The following is a 26,045-nucleotide window of genomic DNA, read 5'->3' on the forward strand; positions in this document are numbered from 1 at the left end:
CTGCAGTAGTATTTAGTATATATTTGGAGATCATAAGATCTAATTTGTCTAGATTAATAAAATAAACTCGCAGCTCCAAAAAGACATTATAGAAATACAAAAACAGGCGCCACACATAAATCCAAAATGTAGATGATGCCTATTTTCGGAAGTTATCAGTTGGTTTCATTCAAGTTCGTAAATTCCTACAATATTACCGAGCAGAGTAGCTCTCTCAAACAAGTCATTCTTGCAGGTGGTAGAAGGATACCTTATTTAGTCATTATGATGTTTATTTTTTTCACTGCCCGAAAATATTTCATAGTATTCACTATTGTCAATAGTTCATGTTGTCAATATTCCATTTTATCATACCCTGTAATTAACATTCATAAAAAAGAAAAAAAAAGCGGAACTCTCTTCCGTTTGCCTGTTTCCCACCTAACTACAACTTGGATGTATTCAAGTCCAACATAAACAAATTCCTGATGAACCGCCCCCTTACTAACGATTACTTCGATAATATCCCATTGATTACTGTACACGCAATAACCCTTATCCCCGAGTGGCTTCCGGGGCTTGATAAGTGGTGACTACCATGTAAAAAAAACGCATTTAATAAGTAAATAATCATCACTCCATTCCGTTCCGCTTCTATTTCTAACGACAATTTCATTGGCTGCTCAGATACATACCGTCATTAATAAATAGATTTCATATTAATTGATCGTCTGGAAATATCTGTAATTGATTTTTTAAAAGTGAAACTTTTCCTTCAAATAAATGTTATGGAATAACACTGGTTTATTTTTGCTTTCTGAGATTTATTATAATTTTATCTTTCATTTTCCGTTTGACATTTGGAAAAGTGTGTTTCGTGTTTGATTGATTTTGCGAGTGCTTTTGTTTTGATTTATCGAATCATCATTAGGGTGTGATTAGTCTGTTTCTTTAGTTATTAACACACGCATATACACACATATGTATGCATGTGAGAAGGAGAAAGAGAGAGAGAAAGAGGGTGTGTGTATGTGTGTTTGCATGTATGTGCGTATGTGTGCTCCTGTGTGTGTGTGTGCGTGCGTGTGTGAGACAGAGAGAGAGTAAGAGAGAAACAAAAAGATAGAGATAGATAGATTAAGAGAGAGAGAGGAGGATGAGGAGGAGAAGAGAAAGAAGAAGAAGAGGAAGAAGAAGAAAAGGAAGAAGAAGAAGAAGAAGAAGAAGAAGAAGAAGAAGAAGAAACAAATTCGAAAAAAAAATGAGCTTAACCTTGCTTCATATTAAGTTTAAATATTGGATAGGATTGGTTATGGAGAAAAATACTTACTTGGAAATAATTCACTTTTCGTTTCGTTGTAACTCACTTGCGTCACATTTTTCTGACACCACCGTTGGACCAAACTTCCACTAACGTCCAATCCTGCTGCCGTTTCCTCTAGGAGAGTAGTGTCAAGCTATTAAAAAAGTACGGACCAAAAATGAGTTTTATTTAAAATAGACGACAACAATATTCGATTATTTGCTTTTATTATTATTTATTAATTTTATATTACTTCGATAATTTATTCGATTATTTATTTTTATTATTATTTTTAATTTTTATATTATTTCGATAATTTATTTTTATTATTTGCTTTTATCATTATTTATTAACTTTATGTTATTTCGATAATTTATTCGATTATTTATTTTTATTATTATTTATAATTTTTATATTATTTCGATAATTTATTCGATTATTTGCTTTTATTATCATTTATTAATTTCATATTATTTCAATAATTTATATTTATTATTTGCATTTATTATTATTTATTAATTTTATATTATTTCGATGATTTATTCGATTATTTATTTTTATTATTATTTATTAATTTTATATTATTTCGATAATTTATTCGATTATTTATTTTATTATTATTTATTAAAATTTTAATGTTTCGAAAATTTATTCGATTATTTATTTTTATCGTTATTTACTAATTTTGTCAATGTCTCGATAATTTATTCAATAATTTGCTTTTATCATTATTTATTAATTTTATACCATTTCAATAATTTATTCGATTATTTGCTTTTATAATCATTTATTAATTTTATATTATTTCGCTAATTTATTCGATTATTTATTATTATTTATTAATTTTATATTGTTTAGATACTTTATTCAATTATATTCTTTTATTATTATTTATTAACTTTATAATGTTTCGCTAATTTATTCGAATGTTTATTATTATTATTTATTAATTTTATATTTTTTAGGTAATTTACTCCATTATCAATTTTTATTATTATTTATTAATTTTACATTATTTCGATAATTTTTTTATATTATTTATTTTTATTATTATTTTATAACTTTATATTATTTCGCTAATTTATTCGATTATTTATTTTTATTATTATTTATTAAGTTTATAATGTTTCGCTAATTTACTCGATTATTTATTTTTATCGTTATTTATAATTTTCGTAATTCATGCAATAATTTGCTTTTATCATTGTTTATTAATTTTATATTATTTCGATAATTTATAATTATTATTTGCTTTGATTATTATTTATTAATTTTATATTATTCCGCTAATTTATTCGATTATTTATTTTTATTATTATTTATTAATTTTATATTATTACGATAATTTATTCGATTATTTATTTTTATTATTATTTATTAATTTTATATTATTTCGCTAATTTATTCGATTATTTATTTTTATTATTCTTTATTAATTTTATATTATTTCGCTAATTTATTCGATTTTTTATTTGTATTATTATTTATTAACGTTATATTATTTCGATAATTTATTTTTATTATTTGCTATTATTATTATTTATTAACTTCATGTTATTTCGATAATTTATTCGATTATTGATTTTTATTATTATTTATTAATTTTATATTATTTCGATGATTTATTTGATTATGTATTTTTATTATTATTAATTTATTTTATATTATTTCGATAATTTAATCGATTATTTGTTTTTATTATTATTTATTAATTTTATATCATGACGATAATTTATTCGATAATTTATTTTGATTATTATTTATTAATTTTATATTATTTCGATAATTTATTCGATTATGTGCTTTTATTATGATTTATTATTTTTATATTATTTCGCTTATTTATACGATTATTTATTTTTATTATTTTTTTAAATTTTTATATTATTCGATATTTTTTTCGATTATTTGTTTTTATTATCATTTATTAATTTCATATTATTTCGATAATTTATTTTTATTATTACTTATTAATTTTATAATGTTGCGAGAATTCATTCGATTATTATTTTTATCATTATTTACTAATTTTGCAATGTTTTGATAATTTATTAAATAATTTCCTTTTATATCATCTATTAATTTTATATTATTTTGAGAATTTATTATTATTATTATTATTATTTGCCTTGATTATTATTTATCAATTTCATAATATTTCTCTTATTTATTCGCCTCTGTATAATTATTCATTAATTTTATATTATTTCGATAATTTATTCGATTATGCATTTTTATTACTATTTATTAATTTTATATTATTTCACTAATTTATCCAACTATTTATTTTTATTATGATTTATTAATCTTATATTATTTCGTTAATTTATTCGATTAATTATTTTGATTATTATTTATTAATTTTATATTATTTCGATAATTTATTGGATTATTTATTTTTATTATTAGTTCTTAAATTTGTAATGTTCCGAAAATTTATTCGATTATTTATTTTCATCGTTATTTACTAATTTTGCATTGTTTCGGTAATTTATTAAACAATTTGCTTTTTGATCATTATTTATTCATTTTATATTATTTCGATAAATTATTATTATTTTTTGCTTTGATTATTATTTATTAATTTTATATTATTTCGATAAATTATTATTTTTTGCGTTGATTATTATTTATTAATTTTATATTATTTCGATAAATTATTATTATTTTTTGCGTTGATTATTATTTATTAATTTTATATTATTCCGATAAATTATTATTATTTTTTGCGTTGATTATTATTTATTCATTTTATATTATTTCGATAAATTATTATTAGTTTTTGCTTTGATTATTATTTATTAATTTTATATTATTTCGATAAATTATTATTTTTTGCGTTGATTATTATTTATTAATTTTATATTATTCCGCTAATTTATTCGATTATTTATTATTATTTATTAATTTTATATTATTTCAATAATTTATACGATTATTAATTTTTATTATTATTTAATTATTATATATTATTTCGTTAATTTATTCGATTATTTGTTTTTATTATTATTTATTAATTTTGTATTATATCGATAATTCATGCGATTATTTATTTTTATTATTATTTATCAATTTTAGATTATTGCGATAATTTATACTATAATTTTTCTTATTATTTATTAATTTGTACATGTGCGCTAATTTATTCGATAATTTATTATTACTATTTATTAATTTTAGATTATTTCGCACATTTAGTCCATTATTAATTTTGATTATTATTTATTAATTTTACATTATTTCGATAATTTATTCGATTATTTATTTTCATTATTATTTATTAATTTTATATTATTCCGATAATTTATTCGATTGTTTATTATTATTATTATTCATTAATTTCGTAATCTATCGATAATTTATCAATAATTTGCTTTTATCATTATTTATTAACTTTGAATTTTTGCGATAATTTATAATTTTTATTTGCTTTGATTATTATTTATTAATATATACCATTATTATTATTCTGCTAATTTATTCGATTATTTATTATTATTATTATTATTATTATTATTATTATTTATTAATTTTATATTATTCTGCTAATTTATTCGATTATTTATTATTATTATTATTATTATTATTATTATTTATTAATTTTATAATATTACGATAATTTATTCGATTAGATATTTTATTATTATTTATTAATTTTATATTAATTCGCTAATTTATTCGATTATTGTTATTATTATTTATTAATTTTATATTATTTCGATAATTTATTCAATTATTTGTTTTTATTATTATTATTATTATTAAGTTTAAATTATTTCGAAAATTTATTCGATTATTTTCTTTTACTAATATTTATTAGTTATTCATTTTATATTATATCGATAATTTATGCGATTATTTATTTTTTATTATTATTTATGAATTTTATATTATTGCGAGGGTTTATTCTATTATTTATTATTATTATTTATTAATAATATAATGTTTCGATAATTTATTCGATTTTTTTTATCGTTATTTAAAATTTTATTATGTTTGGATAATTTATTCATTTATTTGCTTTTATCATTTATTAATTTTATATTATTTCGATAATTTATTCGGTTATTGCTTTTATCATCATTTATCAATTTTATATTATTTAGATAATTTATTATTATTATTTGCTTTGATTATTATTTATTAATCTTTTATTATTTTGCTAATTTATTCGATTATTTATTTTTATTATTATTTATCAATTTTATATAATTACGATAATTTATTCGATTATTCGTTTTTATTATTATTTGTTAATTTTATATTATTTCCATAATTTATTCGATTATTTTTTTTATTATTATTTATCAATTTTATATTATTTCACTAATTTATTCGATTATTTTTTATTATTACTTTGTTAATTTTATATTATTTCGATAATTTATTCGATTATTTATTTTTATTATTATTTACTAATTTTATATTATTCTGATAATGTATTCGATTATTCGTTTTCATTATTGTTTATTGATTTTATATTACTTCAATAATTTATTCGATTATTTTTTTGTATTATTATTTATTAATTTTATATTATTCCGATATTTTATTCCATTATTTTCTTTTATTATTATTTATTAATTTTATATTATTTCGATAAGTTATTCGATTATTAATTTTTATTATTATTTATCAATTTTATATTATTTCTATAATTTATTCAATTATTTTCTTTTTTATTATTTATTAATTTTATATTATTTCGATAATTTAATCGATTATTTATCTTTATTATTATTTACTATTTTTATATTATTCTGATAATTTATTCGATTATTCGTTTTCATTATTATTTATTAATTTTATATTACTATTATTAGTTATTAATTTCATATTATTTGTATATTTTGTTCGATTTTTTTATTTTTATTATTATTTATTAATTTTATATTATTCCGATAATTTATTCGATGATTTACTTTTTTATTATTTATTAATTTTATATTATTTCAGTAATTTATTCGATTATTTACTTTTATTATTATTTATTAATTTTATATTATTCTGATAATTTATTCGAGTATTTTCTAATTTTATTATTTATTAATTTTATATTATTCCGATAATTTATTCGATTATTTCTTATTTTATTATTTATTAATTGTATATTTTTCCGACAATTTATTCGATTATTTTCTTATTTTCTTATTTATTAATTTTATATTATTCCGATAATTTATTCGACTATTTTCTTTTTTATTATTTATTAATTTTATATTATTTCTATAATTTATTCAATTATTTTATTTTATCATCATTTATTAATTTTATATTATTTCTATAATTTATTCAATTATTTTATTTTATTATCATTTATTAATTTTATATTATTCCGATAATTTACTCGATTTTTTGTTTTTACTCCTCTTCTTTTCACTATTCTGTTGTACAGCATTGCTTGCAACCTTTATAAATACGTTGTTCAGCCGTAAGATACACTTAAATAAGATATTTTAATTCATGCAGATTACGTATTTATTTTTATAGAGACAATTCTCTATTGATTAGTATACTGAACACACACACACACACAAACACACACACACACACATATATATACATATATATATATATATATATATATATATATTAGTTGGAGTGAGATCAAAGTTAAGTCTGCTGCAAAGACAGTGGGTTCCTCTATCTGTCTAATATACTTTCCACGCCTGCCACGATCCTATATACATACGAAGCTACCATTCGGCCATGAATGGAGTATTGTTGCTACATGTATGCTGGTGCTAGCCTTTCCCTCTTGAACAAGAAATCAATAGTTTCTAACCTTATGGGTTCTGCACTGTCTACTAAGCTACATCCTCTGTCTCATCGCCGCAATTTTGCTTGTTTTACAAGTACCTTTCCGGAATGTTCCTCGAAAACTTACTGCCATTAAACTATAAGTGAATATAACCGACCAACCCAACTAGCCTCCCCCTCCCAAATCCCACACCTTAACTGTAGCCATCATCATCATCATCATCATCATCATCATCATCATCATCATCATCATCATCATCATCATCTGCTAGAACATCTACTCTAATAGCTTCTTTTCGCAGACCGCTTGACCTTAAAATTCTCTCTCTGATCCCTGTTTATTCGATTGTATAATGCATGAATTTACATGTAATTTGAACAATCACCTTGTTGCACAACTCCGTACTTAAGGTGCCTTCTTTTAAATCTGCCTCCCAATTCATTATGTTTCACTGGCAATTGACCTTGTTTCGGATAAATAAATGTAAAACAGAATAATAATAATAATAATAATAATAATAATAATAATAATAATAAATGTAATAATAATAATAATAATAATTATAATAATAAATGTAATAATAATAATAATTATCATAATAATATTAATTATAATAATAATAATAATAATAATAATAATTCTACTACTACTACTACTACTACTACTACTACTACTACTACTAATAATAATAATAATAATAATAATAATAATAATATTAACAATCGTGCCAGAATGTATAGAACTGGTTCCTTGAATAAATAAGCGTGCCAGTATGGTTGAGAAAATGTGCTTCTGTAGATTTACACTAAATAATATTTGGGCGTGTCTGGATGTACACATATCATTGGCACGGTAAGTTGGCGTGTCAGAATATACCATAATTTTCGGTCCAGTAAATGGCTGTGTTTGTTCGACCCTGAATTATTATTTGATAAATGTAAAAAAGGATCTACATAAATATATGTACGTACTCGTAATATCTCGTTAGTATAATAGAACCAGATCGGTTGAGGTGAGAAGTCTTCTATACACAGCAAACCTGACGATGAGAATGTAAGAAACTCCGAATTAACGAAGCATTACCCCCTCAACAGCAGAAAAGAGGTACCAAGCTTCGAAAATAACAAATTATTCCCTTCATCAACTATTAACCCTCTTCATCAAGTATTAACCCTCTGGAATATCAGAGAAAGGCTATCAGGTGCTATACCTTGCCCAAGAGTGACCCGGAACTGTGCAAGGCAGGGTCGTTCAGCATACCCGCATAGCTAAAAGGTACAACATCTACTATTCACAGACGGTCACTCATACGGTACTTTCCAGATTCAGCGGCGATTAAACGAGAACTGGTGTGTCGACGTGATTATGCTGTATATGATATATCTTTCAATCGTAGGCATATCCCTATTCTTCCTGAGATTCACATGTATGGCTCTTGAGGAAAAATCGACTCTGAAACTTCTTGGTCTTTCTTTCTCATCACATCTTTCTTGAAGTACATATGTAACATCCATTGCTCTTTCTACTTCTCGTAAAGTAAGTTCTCTATATCATTTTAAACACTTCTCCCACCTAAGACTATACTCTATCCCTTTCCAAGAACAGCAATCTACTATTTTTCTATGTATGGAGTATTGTTGTCATATGTGGTCTAGTAAATCTCTGTCCCATTTGAGTTCTCGATAAAGTGCAGAAACGTATCTGCAATTTAATTCCCCCCGTTTCTATCTTCTTCTCTGCAATCTCTCTCTCTCTCTCTCTCTCTCTCTCACACACAGACGTGATGTTGCTAGTCTTAGTCTTGTATATGAATACTATTATGGTAGCTGTTCTTCAGAAGTTTCTGATCTATTCCCTGCTTCTTTTGTTCCAAAACGTTTGACTCATTGGTCTAGTTGTCTCCATCAATTTGCTGTTTTAATACCTCATTGTATCACAACCTCCTATTCCAATATTCCAATATTCCAATAGTTTCTTTTCAAAAATCGTAGGCTTGTAGAACTCTCTTCCTGCTTTCTCCTACTTTTAACCTTGGCCTTTCCAAGTCTAAAGTTAATAGGCATCTCCTGTCTTTGCGATAAATATCTTTCGTTTTTGTTAACTCCTTACATTAAGTGGCTTCATACCTTGTCTAGAGCTATTGCCATAAAAAATATAAGGAAAAAAATCAACGTAATATATATAATTAAGTACAAAATAACAAACACAACACAGGTCTATAAAAAGGAGTGTAAAATGAATTCCCTGAACGTATTAGATTTTCACTTGTCGTTACGAAGACTAAACGATATAGTTGATGCTAAAGCTTGTGTCTAAAATCATTGAATTTTGATCAAAATCTATTGTATGAATATGGTTCTAGAAAATGTCTAAAATTTAAAGCATTAGCTTAAGGGGTCTTAAGAAGAAATTGATATTTAATGCCTTAGTACCAACTTTAATAACGATGGATGATTTAATTTAGAGATACTTCACTGATATTGCACCCTTAAGGGAGGCGTGGATTTAAAGATATCATCCATTTTGAAGATAAATCAAGTCATAGAAGTCAGTCTGGTGTTGAAAATGAACTGTTGAAGGTGTTAGTCGAAGACTATTCAAGCACTGAAAAGTTATCCCACTGTTCTAGACCACCTAAGGCACATAGGGAAATTAATGACGCCCATGAAATTGGTGCCGTACGAAGTTAACAAAAATCAAATAAAACATTTTCATCGGCCACAATGATCCATTCTCGATCGTATTATCACCTGCTACAAAAACTGGGCCCTTTATAACGATCAATTCAATGCTTTGCTGAAGATGTAGCATCGAAACCTTTTCCCCCAAACCCTAGAAAACACAAAGAGGAGTTCGATCTGGATTTTTAGTGGTGTAAAGAGGCACAAATCCACTATAGCTTTCCGGATCTCCACCAAACATAGAGTATGCATTGTCAGTAAATCGATGACAAGCAGAAAAAAAATAGCAGCTTATCTCTCTGACATTAGAGACTCAATCTTACTTTTCGATAATTTTTCATCATACGTTTCAAATATTGCTTTTCATGAGCTTAAGAAATTGCGTTGTTAAACTATACCTTATCCAACGTATTTCTCCACTGATTACTACACCTGCAAGCATCTGGGAATTTTTTTTTTTTAATTAAAATGCCACAATTTTAAGACCCAAAGGCCATTCGAGGATAAGAGTTAAACGAATGAAAAAAAACATTGTGAGGATTAGTAATGATAATGGTGATTAAGCAGAATTATTTTATTTCAGGGGTCAGCTCAACAAGAATTTGTTTATACTGGACTTGAAAACGACCATGTTAGCTGGGAAAAACACCGTCCGCAGTTCTAGGAAAGAAACTTTGCTAATTTCTTTTAGTTTAAGGTAGATAAGTAGGTAGGTACATCTAAAATTTCAAGTGTTTCGACCGAAAATTGACAGACGAGTTTGGTAGAGTCTACAAAGGTCAACTTCGTAAACTTTGGCTTCTTGGCAGCCAAATTTTTGCCCAAAAACTGATTAAAAAGCTTGCTGCATGCCTTTAGCTATAGAAAACACAGGCATTGACTATAGTACGTCCAAGGATGGAATACTGTTGCCATATCTGGGCAGGAGCTGCTAAAAACAGCCTATCCTGCCTTGACAGAGTACAAAATAAACTTTGTGGCTTAGTGGGGGATGCCCTTTTCTCTACCCTGCAACCTCTCTCCCACAGAAGAGACGTTGCGAGCCTATCCTTGTTTTATCGTTATTTCCATGGCAGGTGCTCGTCTGAACTCCAATCTCTGCCCCCCCCCTCGCCAATCTTTCACGAAAAACACCCGTCTAGCTGAATCCACTGTGAAAAATTTCCCCCACTCTATATCTGTGCCTAAATCAAAACGTGGATTCCATGAACAAAGCTTCTTTCTTAGAACTGCACGCCTGTGGAACTCTGTTCCGTCTGTCTGCTTCCCACCTGACTACAACTTGGATGTCTTCAAATCCAATGTTAACAAATTCCTAATGAACCGCCCCCTTAAGTAAGACACTTCATCAAATCTCCACACTAACGTAATGTACTTGCAATAACCCTTATCCCTGAGTGGCTTCCGGGCCTTGATAAGTGGTGTTCACTGTGTAAAAAAAAAAAAGGTAGAGAGAGAGTTAGTTATTTGGATAGTTAGATAGATAGATAGATGAATAGAGGAAGAGAGAGGGAGAACTATTGACGGTGGTTGTAGCTAAACAAGTTTTGGTTGTGAATACTTTACAGGGGTGGGATCATAGATTAAAGCTCAGTCGAGCACTTGCCATGAAAATAACGATAGAGTATAGAAAGACTAGTAGCATCTCTTCTGCAAAGAAGAGGTAGTAGGAAGGAGAAAAGGGCATCGCCCACTAGCTTTCGAAGTCGGTTTTAAATCTGTCAAAGCAGAAAAGGTTTTTCTAATCAATACCCCCTAGATGTGTCAGCAGTACTCAATCTTATTTTTTTTTTTCAAGATTAAGATGCGGTTGAAAATGCCTTTGGAAGTTCCAGATAATTGTGTCTTATACACATGCAACACATATACTTCTTTCTCAATGGTAAAAGGCTTGATTCTAATAGTTTCTACTTACAAGACCGAGTACTTTGATTCATAAATATTTGAAGTTTAAGACAAAATGTAGCACGTTTGCGCGTGGATGTGTCAAATTGTTTGAAAAGGTATTTTTCACATAAGTTCAGATGAAGTAGGAAAGGGGAAAATTCTATTACAAGTTAAAAGATTGAAATTAGGGTTACGTATCAGGATATGTACCATAGACAGGAAGTCTGTAATGACACGTAGTGGATAAGCTGATAACATCTTTCTCTTATTTCTGAACTATTGTGATTTTGGGGATAGCTACCATCTACAGATATGTGTAAGAGAATGGACTACCGAATATACATTATTTAAGAGGGTGGCCCAACAAGATTATTAGATTTGAAAGCAACCATGTTATAGTAAGTTGGAAAGCAGCCTCGCGGTATCGTGTCTCACAGACGGATAGGTCTCTGAAAGAAACTCTGCTCATGGAATTTTCGTTTAGTTTTAAGTACGGATAGAGAAATTATTGAGAGTAGTTTTAACGAGACGAGTATTTGCTGCGAATGCTTTGCAGAAAGGGACCGTAAATAACGATAGAGCAGAGATAGACTCGCAACGTCCCTTCTGTAAGAAAGAGATAATAGAGAAACGAAAAGGTCTTTGCTCACTAGATTTCGAAGACGGTTTTGAACTTTGTCAAGACAGGGAAAGGTACTTTTAGATGTGTCAACATTACTCTATTTCACCTGCACTGTCTCTTCTCTATTATCATATAAAATGAATTTTGTGTGTGCATGCGTGTGAGTTCGTTCCCTATGAACTCATAAACTGCTGAACCGATTTTTATGAAATTTCACACAAATGTACTTTATGTATTTGGCAGTGTTCTTAGATTTTATATCGCAATGTCTTCGATAAGTATCGATGATAGATAATTGAAATAATCCAATGAAATAGGCTATTGTGAGCAAAGTTAACATCTTACACAGCCTAACATCACAAATGCATTTGAGAAATTTTAATACCACACAAGTCGAAAAGCCCGCATATAAAATAAACAGTAGTTTCTTTGATATGACAGATGTGCGTTTGAAATGAATGTTTCTGTTTAAAGCACAATTGAACCATGACACTTGATTTTTGCATTTTAAACTTCAATTCAAGTCATTATATAAATATAATTTAATAAAAATCAAGAGTAGGTTCTGTACAGTGCAATGTAGACTACAATGTATTGTGAACTAAGTTGCTGCAGACAGGCACTGAAGGTCCCTCCTGGTGCACCGCGATGGGTCTCCACCTAGAGCAGGCAATCAATCGATTTGATTTAAAAAAAAGGGGCGATTTCACCGATTTCGATTACAATAAAAATATGGGAGTGCGAAACATTCGTTGATCATCATTCAATCCCGGGCAACGTCGGGTCTCCCTGCTGGTACGTTTGTAGAATTGACACCCAATAACGTACATCTATTATTTGCGCAATGAATGAACATGCCATAACATATGTTAATTGTTTATTGCGTTGATGGCTTCTTAAAAATAGTTTATTAAACAACATATATGATCGCGTGAGGACTTACAAATAATATTGCATCAATAAATAAACGTATTTGGATATACGTGAAATAGTAATCGATTAAATGTGCCATGCCAGTCTCATACGAGTAAATAGACGTGCCAGGAGTTTGATGTAAGGAGCTAACAAGAACGAAAGCTGATTATTTTAAACACAGGAGATGACCTTAGTCTTGAAAAGACCAAGGCTTTAGGTAGGGAATATTGGTAAGGTTAATGGCGACCAGTAGGCACTAAAGTATTGATCGATTAATATATGTGTCAGCATGTATGTGAAATATTGGTAAAGGAAGCGTAAATGTGAGAACGTATTTGAAATATTGGTCAAATAAGTGCAGCATGTCAGTACATACACGGAATATTGGTCGACTAAATATATTCGTTATGACGTACCTGGGATATTTGTCAAGTAATAGGTATGTCATAACGTACATTGGATATTGGTGAAACACGTAGGCAATGTCAAGACCTATCAGAAATATTGGTCAGGTATTGGGAATGTTATGACGTAACTAGAATTTTTTCTTGACTAAATATACGCGTCATATCATACCCAGAATATTTGAAAAGTAAGTAGATATGCCAAGAGTAACTTAAAATATTGGGTTAGTAAATTGGCGATTCTATACGTACCTGAATGATTCGTTTGGTGAATGGCTTTGTCAGGACGACCAGCAGTTCAATGTTTTTTGACTTTCCTAGATGTTCGACGTGTCGAGCTATATGGCTGGTTAGCCAGAGTAAGTATTTGGTGGCCACTTCGATCGGCAACAAAACAATCACGGTCAGCCAGTTGAACATATCAAGGACAGTAGCAGCAGCGAACGCCCGACGGAACTCGTTTCGGTCACCTGCTTGCGCCATGGCGACGATCGTGTTTGTGATCGACGTTCCGATGTTGGCGCCCATTATTAACGGGATAGACATCTCGACCGTTATAACTGCAATCGGAGACAGTCACATTTCAAGAATGAAAATAACAAGATAAGTTACATAGTTCTTTCAGTGCTTGTCCAGAATTCAACCTAATTAGAAAAAAAATTACAGAAAAATCTTTATAGAATAAAACTGTCGTTTCCCCCAAATTTATGTAAATTAAGTAAATTTTATAATAATGTCTCGGTACGCCATTTTTAAAATGCATCTCTGGTTACTTCCTAACAACCTCCCCAGAGACAGAGATCAAAATCAGTCTAGTAATGGCTACGATTAATTGTAAAAAACGTAAAAAATGATTACACATATATATATATATATATATATATATATATATATATATATATATATATATATATATATATACATACAGCCATGGCCAAAATTATGCAGCACTTAATAAAATGAGATAATAGTTTAAACTTATATATTCAAAATGTTCACAAGCGTACAATGAACAACTGAGAGCAAATGCAAAATACTTAACAGTAGATTGTAGTATTTATTTGCTTTAAAGCCTATCTCAAATTCCAATGTTCAAAATGCTTCATTGTCATACCAAAAAGGCGTTTCTTAATTTTGATGCCTGCTAGAGCATAATAAAAGATATTATAAAAGCAAAAACGGGGACATACCAAATATTGATTTTTTTAAGAATAGATTTATTAAGGTTCCTATTTACAACGCCTCCCCACGGGACAGAGTTAGACACCAGGGTCGTTTTTTAACGTGGAGAAAAGGAACAAAAATAAAAATTGTCTCAGTCGTGAATGATTTCTCCTCCACTGACAGAGAACAAGAAATTGAAGTGCAGCATCTGAAGAACAGATGGTATTTATTTGCTCCCCCACTGAGCAAATTAGGCACAAGGCCAATTTTTAATGTGAGGAGTGAAGGGAGGGGGAAGGGAAAAAGGGGACCAGCTCCCGAGAGGTGGGAAATGGGAGCTGGTTAAAGGTCAGGCATGTGGGGTTGCCCCCACATCTGGTCTTTGCTAGTCATAGCTAGTCATAGCTGCAGTATCTGCCGGAACAGATACTACACTTTGATCTTGTCCCGAAGGCCAAGATTTATTAATGTTTAATCCACGATTTATTAATGTTTAATCCACGATTCTTAACTATTAAATATATAAGTCTGAATAATAATTTCGATTTTTCATTGGTTCTCCGTAATTTTACCAAGGCTATATATATATATATATATATATATATATATATATATATATATATATATATATATATATATATATATATATATATATATATATATATATATATCCTTTATTTTCATATATATATATATACTAGCAAAAGTACCCGTCGTTGACTGGGTTAAAAAACAGCCTACAGAAAATGGACTCTGATTTATGAAAGCATGATAGGTTATGAAAACGAAGGGTTGTAAAGAGATAGCTTCGAATTTGGGGGTATCAAAACCAAAGAAAAATATTATGAAAGTAAAAATAAAATAGATAAACCCCTTAATTTATTATACCATACCTGTTCACACTGAAACACTTATCACAATATTCTCTGGATCTATATTAAAAAAAAAACTTGTTAAACTTTGTGATATATTTCTATTCTATGGAGGTCAGGCGCGACCGAACACTCCATAATTTTATTATACCATATTTCTTCAAACTGAAACATGATTATTAAAGTATACTAACGCAGATAGATATGAAAAGTCTTTATTAAAGTTTGTGCCTATTTCCATTCTATTGAGGCCAGGCGCGAACGTAGACCCCACAATTTTATTATACCATCCATATTTAAGTTAAAACATACCTATCAAAGTATTATTATGTACATCTATATCAAAAACACTTGTAAACGTTTTTTTTATTTTTTAATTGTTTATTTCCATACTTTGTGGACCAGGCGCGTACGAAGACCCCACAATTTTAATGAATCATCATTATGCCAGATCAAACGTACCCATTCCTGTGTCTGGATACATCTTCTATCATTATATGTGATCAGTTTTCTATTATAGAATAGTCAACCATATGGGAGCCTATTCGTGACCAGACACACACACAGACGTTCAGCTATATATATATATATATATATATATATATATATATATATATATATATATATATACATATATATATACATATATATATATATGTATATATATATATATATATATATTAAAAGGTATATGTGGTAAAACAAGAATAAAGAGTACTCAATACGTTATTAGAGCCATATATATATATATATATATATATATATATATATATATATATATATATATATATATATATATATTCCAGGTAGATAGATATCCAAAAATTAAGAATAATTGAATTTCAACAAATGTTGTTGATAGTGCCCAATCAAAGAGAGCAAATTATATATATATATATATATATATATATTATTACTCTTTATATAAATACAGTCATATCTTGCTGCGATGTGGAGACCGTTTTAATCATATTTGATATCATTAGGCAAGAAGAATTAAAATACAAAAATTAAAAAAGGTCCAAGACCATTTTCAAATTTTGAGGTGAAAAATATGCCCTGACTGGCGTAAAGCAAAGTTAAAGTTCTTATGGGTTTAAATTAATTACAACAATCACATTTCCGTTAAATAAAGGGGGGGAGTTAAACGATAGTTTTAGGGAAAAGTTACAGAGAGCGATAAGAAGTGAGGGAGTACTATTTCTAACTTTTTCCTTAAAAGTATCCTTTTAACCCCCCCTTCTTTTCTGGCATATTTTCTCTCCTCAAAATTTGAAAATGGTCTTGAACCTTTTTAATTTTTGTATTTTATTCTTCTTGATGAGATCAAATATGATTGAAGCTGTCTGCACATAGTAGCAAGATATGACTGTATTTACATAAAGAATATATATATATATATATATATATATATATATATATACATACATACATATATATATATATATATATATATATATATATATATATACATACATACATATATATATATATATATATATATATATATATATATATATATATATATATATAAACTACATTCATTTACGGATTTTGGAATATTACATTTTTCTTCAGTGACAAATAAAGATTTTTCTGCATTTTTGTTTTATAATTATTTTGAATTCTGGATAACAACCGTTCTTTCTTTTAAATCTTTCTCTATATAAAAATCACTTCATTTAGTATAGAAATCCTGGGTGCGAATATTCCATAAAGATTTCTATTTAAAAAACTACATATTTTTTTTTGTATTTATTTATTAAAAAAAATATTGAAAGTAACTCGTTCATGAGTTTCAATTTGATCACGTATATATCGCGTGATATTTTTTCCAAATTACATTTGTTTACCATTCGACTGGATGTAATCACGTTGGCACACCGGTTCTCGGTAGATCACCGAAGGTAAGTAACGTTGAGGCTGATCAGCAGGACATGTGGAAAATTGGGGAGTATCGAGAGTCGTATGTAGGAGGACATCGAAACCTCTCTGCAAAAACTGCGAGAACCTGATGTCGTCATCTCTTCTGACCTGGATATACTTACGATTGGGGAACGCTTGTTAATTTGATATTTCCATTGCACTCCTTCCTTTTCTGCTAAAAAAGAAGCCTTTCGGCTAGGAGTAAAGTGTAGTACGTGGTCTGATACTACACTCCAACTTCAACAAGGTGGAATATAGCATCAAAACAGATACTACACCGTGATCTTGGTCCGAATGCCAAGAAACTCGGGCCTAAAAATGTTATACATAAAAAATATGCACCTAAAATGAATTTCGTTTCTGAATTTTTGAGATGAGGATTAGTGATTCATATTATTTGTATTCTTCGAACTACTGTTCTCATCTTGAGTGTCATTTTCACAACATTTCGGTCGATGTAACTTCCGACCTTTTTCAGGTGTATCTTGTCGAACTCGGGAATGTTTATCTCTTACTCAGGAATTTAGACGGAATTTCGAACCCTTTTTTATTTCTCGGGGGTAGCATGCTCTCGTTCCGTTAGCTATAACTGAATAGAACCTTTAACCTTCAGGAGAATATCACTTTTACAATTGATTTTTCTAACCACTCTAACCACTGCACCACGGGTCCTTGCGAAATTCCGTCCAAATTCTCGAGTTCACCAGAAATATTCTTGAGTTCTGCAAGGCACACCTGAAGAAGATCGGAGGTTACATCGACCGAAATGTTGTGCAAATGACACTCAAGATAAGAACAGTTGTCCTAAGAATCCACATAATACGAAAATGAATTATGCGATAATTTATACTTGCTATTTTTGACAATGTGTGATAATATTTATTTATCCCTTAAATAATTTATAATAAGAAGTTTAAAGTCAGATGAGAGATGTAGAACAAGGCCCAAAAAGATATAGGCGAGATGGGAGTCAGAATGGGTTCACTTGGTTTATTTCTTAAGGGAGTTCCAATCACTAAAATACCATATTCACTCTATGGACTAACCTATTTAAAAGATCCTTAGAGGGTTTTTAATGAATATATTTTACAATATATACAATTTCATAATGCAGAGTGGAAATAAATAAACCTTAAAACACCTAAAAAATAAATCAAAATTTATTTAATGAAATAAATTGCTAATTATAGTGGGTTAGTGGGCCCCTTCCAACCTGTCTAATGTATAAAGTACTCACAGTTTCCAAGCGAGAACTGAAAACTAGTGGAACCAGTTTCTAAGTAGAAGTGAGTATTATCTGAGGAATAAGAGAAATGGAGGAGTGAGTTTTTTTTTAGAAAAAAAAAAGTGCGATAATATAAATTTCATTTGCGAGACCAGAAGTCTCACGGAAACTGCGTGAGACTTGCGAAGCATTCTCGATCTTATTATACTTACTGTTCGATGCAACCATAGACACAATAATTGATGTAGATGTCGAGGAGCTTTGCACAAGGACAGTAACCAACACGCCAATCATCAATCCAGCTACGGGGTTCTTTAGCAGATCGCTGTTCGCCATTGCTTGACTTGCGCCTTTGCCTAGGCGAAATGATATATGAAAAGAAAATGGTGAATATCATAGTTATTGTCAAATACAAATGAAACTTATTCCAAATTTTTTACGCTCAAGTAAGGTTTATAAGCATGTATTTTGTGTCATTAATATATATATATATATATATATATATATATATATATATATATATATAAAATTATTACTATAATAATTTTTTAATGTCTACAGACACTAGTGTTTATTCTTTTGGGGAATCATCAGTGTATGGAATTACGATTACAGCCAGTCGGGAGATTCGAACTCAGCCACGAAGCTCTGACTCCATTAGCAAGGAACAAACCACACGGTCAATGAGAAATTAAGTTGAAATTTCGATATTTATTATTAAATATCGAGACGTGGTTAGGAAGCAAATAATAGTAATAGTAGCAGCAACACTCCTCCTCCTCCTCCTACTACTACTACTACTACTACTACTAATAATAATAATAATAAGAAGAAGAAAAACGTGTTAAACATTGAGTAAAAGTTGTATGAAAGAGGAATGTTCTAATCAGTAAATTAATATAAATAAATATTTCTTATTTTTTTTGGATTTTGAAGTAAACCATTGTTTTTGTAACGTAATTTTACGTGAATATACCTTGGGGCTTAGATTTCTGTTTAAAAAGATACAGCTAATATATATGTGATACTATTGATGTCCCTGCCCCTCCAAGTATTACGAAGCAAGGGATAAAGAAAAATAATATAACAAAAGAAAGAGAGATTAGGTGCATCGGTAGAACAATGAAGAGGAAGTTGTTCACCGGAGTAGACAAAATAAAACTGAGATAAGGTTGCGTATCAGTGGATGGTGTAGAACGAGAACAAAACGATTGGATATATTTTTAGAGCTAGTTTTGGGAGTGTCGTTGGGTTTTGCGGTAATTCCATACACTGATGATTCCCGAAAAGAATAAACGGCAGCTGGTGAAATTTGCGACAGTCAATGCATATTTGCGTCGTTTTACGACAGAACTGTTGAAAGCAGTTGTCAATTGGACACAGTGGAAATCAGATCGTAGCTTGAACCAGGTTGAGAGAGTTTTGGCAAATCGCGATTAGCTGCCAACAACTGACGAACTCGGCCTTTACAGACGAACTAAGATATGAACGCTAGCGTTTAGAGGGTTGCTATCCACGATGGTGTTACACATGCATCCAGATCCCAATTAACATCTAAAGAAAGTGTCGGAGTCTGTTTTCCTTTGGAGTTGTGTTACTTTATTTTTATACTTGTGAACCCGTGCGCCCCCTTCAACAGCCGCCAATGTGAGAGACGGCAACACGACCATAAGAAAAAAAGATGAGAGAAAAGAAACCCATCACATACAACGTTGGGATCGGCGATGTTTTCATGAACTTATTTACATTATATTTGAAAATAACTATGTTATAACCAGCTGGGAAACAGCCCTGCGATATTGTGTTTCATAGGCAGACAATGCTAGGAAACAAACTCTACTCATTGAATCTGTGTTTAGTTTTAGGCACAGATAGAGAATGATGGAAATTGTTGACGATTGTTGTAGGTAAACGAGTATGTGTTATTGGACAGTGGGGACCATACATTGGAGCTCAGTCGAGTACTTACCATAAAAACAATGATAGAGCGGAAACAGACTCGCAACGGCTCTTCTGTGAGAAAGAGAAAGTTAGATAGACGGTGAGATAACATCGTGATGATCAGTTTAATTATATAAGAAGGCCGCTCAACAAGAATATTCGACTTGAAAACGATTATGTTATTTTTAGTTGCGGAACAATCCATCGTGTATCGTGTTCTATATATAGTTCTAGGACAGAAACTCGGCTGATTAAATTTTCGTTCGTAGATTGGAGCTCAGTCAGGTACCAATTATAAAAGTACCGATGGAGCAGAGATAAATTCGCAATGTCTCTTCTGTAAGAAAGGGGAAGTAGGGAAGCGAAAAGGTCTTTGCTCGCTAGATTTTGAAGACTGTTTTGTATCCTGTCAAAGCAAGAAAGAGTATTATTAGAAGCTTCCTCCCCAGATATAGCAATATTGCCCCATCTTAGGATGTATTTTGTTATTGTATAGGTAGAAAATTGCGTCGGGATACGGAAACACTTTCCGGAGCGATAAAATTGTCCCGCCATTTTTTCTAGTGATTTGTAGGTTTTCCATTTCAGGTCAGCGGTGAAAATCAGTCCCAAAACTTTGTCAAAGCAGGGTGCTGTCTCAAGATAAAATCTGTTTAAGTGGGGATATGAGCATTGGTAGTAAAATGATAGACGTTTTGTTTTGGATGAATTAAAGGTAACTAACCATTTTTTTTACCCCATTGCACCACACGTTTCAGATTTGAGGAGAGAAAATCAGAAAGATCCTGGTCTTTGTCGACCTTTGATGTGTTGCCATGGATCGTCTACATAAATATTGATCGTCTGCATAAATATTGATCGTCTGCATAAATATTGATCGTCTGCATAAATATGGATCGTCTGCATAAATATTGACGAATTATGGTAGAATATGATTTTAAAGATTGATGATGAAGAACAGGAAGAGAGTCGGGCACAGAATGGATCCATGAGGCACGCTAGCGTTAAAAATGTAAACTTCGGATTTCTGCCCATCAATAAATAAACTTATCCGAGAGCAGGGATATGGTAATTGAGAGGGCATTTCCAGCTATTTCGTAGGTAAACATTAAACCCTTAAATATATCAAGAACTATTGCTCTAGAAACGAAACCTCTTGAAAATACTAAGACATGTTACCTCGGTTGAATTAGCTACTCCCTAGAAACTTCAACTTTCAGTGAAAACCGGATTCGCACTGATAATCATATTGATATTCGTTTTATTAGTTTAGAGGAGTACATAGGATTTATTTACCTTTTTTATTATTTATTTGATGTATCGGGACCTCGGTGACAAACGCTTGTGATTACTAAACTAGGTATAGACTTACCTCCGATCAGTCTGAAAGAAGCGCTGAGGAAATCCAAAGAGCAGATAAAAAGATACAGCAAGCCGATTATGAGCGCCAGTTTTGTAAAGCCTTTCAAAACACGAAGTACTTTCTCTTGACCAGTGAGCTCTGCAAATAACGACAAAGAAAATCAGCTTAAGCAAAAAAACAAAACAAAAAAGCAAAAAAAAAAAACAACAAAAAAAAAACGAAAGAATATGTGGTGGAAGAATGGGTGGTAACTGTGTAATTTTAAATGGCCAAGGCCAAAAGTCACTCGAGGATAAGGGCTAATGAGATTTTCAGTCGGATGATGATGATGTTTAATTCACAGGACAACGTGACAGATATTATATATGTGGGAAAACATTACCGTGCTACGGGTGGAAAGTTACTAAAATAGATATTATCTTACCTCCGATTATTCTGAAAGAGACGATGAGGAAATCCAGATGATACATAAAATGGTACAGTAAGCCGATTAATTAACACCCGGGAACTCATAGTACTACCTCCCCCCCACACACACATACAAAGAAAACAAAACAAACAAAAACACCAAAAAACGAACAAACAAGTGGCGGAACTCGTCCAGTTTTACTATGTGTAAACGTTTTGTAAGATTTTTTAAAACATCTTACAAATTGTTTACACACGTTAAAACTAGGCGGGTTCGGTAGAGAATCTAATTCTAATGTTTTGTAAATAAATTGTGTGATATACTTTTTTTCTTTTTTGTCCTACAAGTTCTCGATTGTTATTCACACAATGTTTCGGTCGATTTAACCTCCAACCTTCTTCAGGCGTATTTCGTCGAACTTGGGAATTTTTCTGTCGAATTCTGGAATCTGCACAGACGTTTTGAACGCAAGGCGTACTCAATAAAGTACTTGGTAAGCATCCCGTTGTAAATTACATTCTTCTGAAGGTTAAAGGTTCAACTCTCAGTGCAGACGATACTAAAATACAATTGCGAATTACTTACGATTTCTACCCAATCATGACTGACGGAACGAGAACATGCTTTATACTGTTATTTTACCTCAAACAATGCACAGTGCTATTTGGACGTCAAGGGCTACTATTTGGGACCAAATTTACAGGGATATTAACTAAGGAGTTAAGCAGCGAAATGTTTGTTCACATTACATTTGAACTTCTGGATGTCATGACAGTCAGGGAAGCAGGGATCCGAGAGGGAATTCCAAAGTCTAGCAGTTCCAGGGAAGAAACTATTAGAGTAGAAGATTTTCCAGCCTCCATGAATCTCTACAGAGTTGAGTTGGGAGTTTGCTGCTTTTCGAGTTAGTTGGGAGTATTTATTTCGAAGGAGTACACGTGTTTCGAGTTCATCGGAGCACATTCTGTTAAAATGCTTGTAAAACAGGCACAGGGGTTCAACATTTCAGAGATCGGACATAGGTTGGAGTTTGCTTGATAGAGTGGAACCTATTAGATTGGAGATCCTGTCGAAAAGCGAGGGACCAGTAGCATATTCAACAGGCCAGATGTGGCAACAATAGTCTATGTATAGACGAATGGTGCCTTTGTAAAGATATAGGATCTACTTCTGTGGATTAAATATGCGGTTATGTTCGAAATTCCGTGCAGATTCCCGAGTTCAATATAAAGATTTCTGAGTTCGACAAGATTCAACTGCAGAAAATTGGAGGTTACGTCAGCCGAAATGTTGTGTGAATAACACTCAAGATGAGAACAGTAGTCCGAATAATCCAAATAATACGAATTATCAATCCTCATCTCCAAATAAGTTCTTGAGTGTTAACTATTTTGTAGTTTTGCAATTTTTACTCCGGAATTGCATTAGATAGAAAAGCAATAAATGATAAAAAAAAAATAACAGTGCGCATTATTTTAATGCGCACTGTTATTTTTTTTTAAATAAATAAATAAATAAATAAATAAATAAATAAAAAAATAAAAAATAAATAAAAAAAGGACGAGCAAAAAATACTTATCTGGGACGTTGATAATACATGTATATGATATTTTATTTCTGATTTCGTGACCTTAGATTGGGTTTCTATTAAGGAGAGCTGGAGAAACGTTAATATTGCTTTCCGTAAGTAAAAAAAACAATGTATGATTTTCAGAAATAGTTTTTTGTAGCTTTGACATCAACACCGTACGCACCATTTTTTTTTATACAACAAAACAATGTTCTCTCACCTGACCACTTGGGCGAATCATCAAGTAATTCTGGGGCATTCCAAGGATCATCTTCAGCCATATCACCGGCCACATCTGTACTAACGCTACCATTCCGATTTTGAGAATCTTTATTTTCAATCTTCGTTGATGGAAGCTCGACTTTTATTTGGTCACTCGAGGGTAGACTGTGTCCATTCTGAAAAAAAATAAAAAATAAAAAATAATAATAATAATAATAACGAATACGATGTGGTAAATCACATAATAAGTAAATGCAGCAAAGTATTACCAAAAGAATACAAACACATACACGAACTACTATTCTCATCTTGTGTGCCATTTTCACAACGTTTCGGTCGATGTAACCTCCGACTTTCTTCAGGTGTATATTGTCGAAAATAGTTTTAAAGCTCCCAAAATTCGTCCCAGAACTGTCCGTAAGGATCCGTGACACAATGTCAATTCCCAAGTTCAACAGAAACATTTCCGAGTTCGACATGATACACCTGAAGAAGGTCGGAGGTTACATCGACCGAAACGTTGTGTTAATGATACTCAAGATAATAATAGTAGTCCGATGAATACACATAATACGAATAACCAATCCTCATCTTAAAAATTCAGAAACGTGAATGTTAAACATATAAACCAATGGTACAAACCAATGGTAAAAAAAACGGTACAAAATAATGGTACAGACATAAACCAGATAAACTTATCCACGTAAGGATACGGTATGTCATAATAATCAACAAAAAGAAACAAGAAAACAACGACGCACTGAATTATTTATTATAATCGAAACTTGCAAGAGAATTGAAATTGAAAGTAGAATACAAAGACAATATAATACCATTGTACATTGTAAACGCACTGGGAACACTCTCCAGACAACATGTAAGAAAAGACTGAGAGAAATTGGAATCTAAAGGAAAATTAAGACAATACAATGAGGACAATGTTGCAAACAACTAACAAAAATCCATCAAACGCGGAAACCAAAGCACATACACAACGAACGCAAACTAGTGACATAAACGTTGAAACAGGAATAAAACAAGATTAAAAGGAAGGCCACATACACTTAAAGGGAACAAAAACTGCAAAAAACATCCCTCTCAAGTACAAAACACAATGTGATATCATACAAAATGGTAGTGAAGAACCAAGGAAGATGGAAGAACCGAGTAGCAATAGCACTAACCAGATACCCAGTAGAGTATTACGAAGAGTACTGAAACCTTTGGCAAGCTTATTGCTATCTAAATTTCAGCGAAAAGTAATGATCGTTACCAGCGAAAAATCAATGGTAAGCATCTACAACTGTAGCGAAAATGTTTTTGCAATGATTATTGAAAAAAGTGGAGAGTACTGATATGTGGGGAGACTCGTTGTCACACAGACTCCAGGGGACACCACCAGTTATGGTCAGTGAACAATCACTGACGATGACCAGTGTAAAAATTCCAAGTTAGTAACATTAAAGTAGTGATACTAGCAGAGACTGGTGCGACACAAAACGATCATGAAGGATCCAGGAGGATGGAAAGACCGAGAAGAGGAAGCACCATGCAGTCCTCAGCTGAAACGATGCAGAGAGTACTGTATCTTAAGGAGACTAATTGCCACTTGTATTCTAAAAAAGCAAAGTCCAACCGTCGTAATCTATAGTAAACGACCGTTGTGATAAGGCAAACGATTATCAAAAGAGGCGACGCATACTAGGTATCTAGGAAACTCAGACTCCATGAAAAGAATACTTGGCAGTGATCAATCATTGATAATGGTTCCTGTGAGAATTCTTAGCGAATAAATGATGAT

At 30.4% G+C, this 26,045-nt stretch overlaps 1 protein-coding gene across 2 annotated transcripts in view; it reads right to left on the reverse strand.

The window, feature by feature from the left end:
* Window positions 1–26,045, reverse strand: part of LOC145277663 (sodium-dependent phosphate transport protein 2B-like) — a 159,890-nt gene that overhangs the window by 16,422 nt on the left and 117,423 nt on the right. For both annotated transcript variants that reach the window (XM_080129324.1, XM_080129323.1), the window contains exons 2-6: window positions 24,243–24,420; window positions 22,053–22,181; window positions 18,952–19,095; window positions 13,805–14,112; window positions 1,310–1,436 (exon numbers count right to left, since the gene is read on the reverse strand). In XM_080129324.1, the coding sequence (XP_079985450.1) occupies window positions 1,310–1,436; window positions 13,805–14,112; window positions 18,952–19,095; window positions 22,053–22,181; window positions 24,243–24,303 (769 nt within the window). In that variant the 5' untranslated portion in view covers window positions 24,304–24,420. The remainder of the gene's footprint in view (window positions 1–1,309; window positions 1,437–13,804; window positions 14,113–18,951; window positions 19,096–22,052; window positions 22,182–24,242; window positions 24,421–26,045) is intronic.

Source organism: Euprymna scolopes, chromosome 6 (genome assembly GCF_053919585.1).
Source record: "Euprymna scolopes isolate OS-2025 chromosome 6, ASM5391958v1, whole genome shotgun sequence".
Taxonomy (NCBI): Eukaryota; Metazoa; Mollusca; class Cephalopoda; order Sepiida; family Sepiolidae; genus Euprymna; species Euprymna scolopes.